This window comes from Camellia sinensis, chromosome 2 (genome assembly GCF_055761805.1).
Source record: "Camellia sinensis isolate YWXY chromosome 2, ASM5576180v1, whole genome shotgun sequence".
Taxonomy (NCBI): Eukaryota; Viridiplantae; Streptophyta; class Magnoliopsida; order Ericales; family Theaceae; genus Camellia; species Camellia sinensis.
Window position 1 is genome coordinate 119,836,194 of NC_138962.1, and position 2,761 is coordinate 119,838,954.

General features: G+C 33.0%; 1 protein-coding gene across 1 annotated transcript; it reads left to right on the plus strand.

Moving 5' to 3' along the window:
• Positions 1-524: 524 nt before the first annotated feature.
• LOC145818981 (shaggy-related protein kinase eta-like) lies at positions 525-2,553 on the plus strand. The gene is made up of 5 exons (XM_082912956.1): positions 525-938; positions 1,158-1,250; positions 1,607-1,666; positions 1,741-1,911; positions 2,410-2,553. Exons 1-5 carry the CDS (start codon positions 936-938, stop codon positions 2,551-2,553), a joined length of 471 nt encoding a protein of 156 aa, XP_082769082.1. The 5' UTR covers positions 525-935.
• Positions 2,554-2,761: the final 208 nt, after the last annotated feature.

Genomic DNA, 2,761 nt, shown 5'->3' on the forward strand with positions numbered 1-2,761 from the left:
AATTTTTTGGCAAAGGCACTTGCAGGAGGGACTGGTCAGTTTGTTAAAGGGATCTTCAAATGCAGCAATGCTTACACCAACCAGGTTTGTTTTCACCAACTTATTAGTACTATATGAAAACAGAATATTCTAACATGCTTGGAAAATATAGTAGTAATATTTTAATTCCTAAAGGCAACATAATGGAAAATGTTGTATTTATTGATCTTCAAATGTTGTATTTGCGGGTGTGCATGTTTTTGTTGATGTTTTGTTTGACAATTATCTTCCATTTTCATAGAACATTGACATTGTTCACATGACATTTGTTTTTGCTATTCTGTCTATAGATCTGGATTTCAGTTTCCTTGAGATGAATCCCTTTACCTTGGTGAATGGAGAGCCATACCCATTGGATATGAGGGCAGAGTTGGATACTTGACATTGTTATTTGTGAACAACTTGTGCTTTGCTTAGGGTTAGATAGTGTTTTCTTTTTCTTTAGATCTTTGTTTTGTTGATTTTCTTATCTTTGTAGTGCCTTTGTAATGTTATATTAAGTAATCTAATGCTGTATTAATGTTGATTTAGTATTGCTTTGTTAGATTTTTGATTCGTGATATGTACCTTTTTTGTTATCTCAGTTTTGTACAATTAGGGGTTTGATGTGAAGTATGCTTTAATTATTTTGAACTTTTTTGTTTCTTCCTTTTTTGGTCCTTTATGTTGATTGTACTTCAAACTATTATGGTTTGCTTCAAGCTGGTGGCGGCATTTGATTCTCTCTGAATAGTCTCTTGTTTCAAATGCAAGCTTTGTGCCATTTGATGCTTTCTTCAAAGCTATGGTCATATCATTTTGCTTTTCCTTAGCGTACTTCTTTAGATCTTCGCTCATTGCTTCAGTTAGATTCATTTCTCGGAACTTCATTTGCTTTTGAAGTAATCTGTTCAATTATGGTAATCATGTTTGATTGTTGATGCTAGTTAGATTACATACTTTGTTCTTTGTGGTATCATCATCATCATCATCATCATCATCATCAGGTCCTTGTAAAGGATTTATTTATTTTTTATATATATTTATTTTATAAGAAGTTGTAGAGGATGTGATTGATTTCATCGTCAGCTATGGTAGTCTGTGCTTGTAATAATCATCCAATTTGGTTCACATTGTAGGAAATGACACCTGCTGTAATTGAGGGAAATGATCAAGTCACTGGTCACATTATTTCCACTACAATTGGTGGAAAAAATGGCGAGCCTAAACGGGTGAGGGCTACATTTATTTAATATTCCAGTTCTAGTGGCTATTATTGTTAAGTATGTAATAAGCCGCTTGTATTTTATTTTCTTTTGGGTGTACATAAACTATCCACTGTTAATTCTTGTAAAAGGTTTAAATTTATTAATAATTTATCTACTTCCTAGGGAATTTGTTGTTTTTGCAGAGTTACATGTCCTCTTTAGACCTAAGCATTGAGACATTGAAATTTTTTTTATGTAGTCTGAAGGTTGAACTTCTGAGGAGATTCACAAGTGAATGTCTTTTATTTTATTTTATTTTATTTTTGGGTAATTCCTCCAACTTGGGAAGCTAAGCTGTTGATGTATAATGCCTTTTGCAGACCATTAGTTACATGGCTGAGCGTGTAGTGGGTACTGGATCCTTTGGAATTGTTTTTCAGGTAATGTAATCTGAGTTTTATTTGAACTTCAGTAATTCCAGTATCGATGATGATTTAATATCACTTTCATTCAGGCAAAATGCTTGGAAACTGGAGAAACTATGGCCATAAAAAAGGTCTTGCAGGACAGGCGGTACAAAAATCGTGAGCTGCAGTTAATGCGTTTGATGGATCACCCAAATGTGGTTTCTTTGAAGCACTGTTTCTTTTCTACAATAAGTAAAGACGAGCTTTTCTTGAATTTGGTCATGGAATATGTCCCTGACATTTGTAAGTGCATTACTTTTTATTTATGCATAGTATGAGAAATTTTCTATTTTGAGTAATCACCAATTGTTAAGTTGTAGAAATTTTCTATTTTGGTTTTGGTTTTTTTTTTTTTTTTTTTGAATTTATTTTTATATAGTTAGTTGAGCCACAAAGTGTGCCTATATATTAAGGAAATGAGCTTTTTGACTGTAGATGCATTTTTTACTGTATATTAAGAAAAGTGTGCCTGTATTTTATGCTGGTTTCCCTGGTAAGATCATCTTCAAAAGTATATATCGACACACTATACTACATCCAGAATGGTAGGTGGTGTCATCAAGTTATGAGCATTTTGTCTGTTCATAATTTCTTGCTAGTTCTATTTAGTTAACATGTTGGCTTCACCTTCATTCATCTATCAATTATTCAATGCCGTCAATTTACTTTCTTGAAGTCCTAAACATTGGGTGTTCTACCTGGAGCTACTATTCTAGGTAATTGTTGCTTCTGGAGCTGTGAAGCATGAGGACCTTGTTGAGCAAGTGAAGAAGTTGTTTACCAAATTGTCATCGGATCCAGCCACAACTTTTGAATTAGTTGCCAAAGGGCCAGCAATTTTTTCAGATTTTTTGTGTTAAAATCCTTTGGTTTTTTATTTTTCTTATTTTTTCTTTTTTTCCTTGGATCTGATAGTGGGTGTTTTGGTTCACTTCTTATTTTTTGTATTAAATGGGGGAGTGGTGAGAGAGAGAGGAGGGTAATGTTATTTTGTGGCTTTGTATATAAGGTAGTAATTTTTTGATTGAGAATTGTGAATTCAATTTTTAAATATGTTATTTTGTGGGA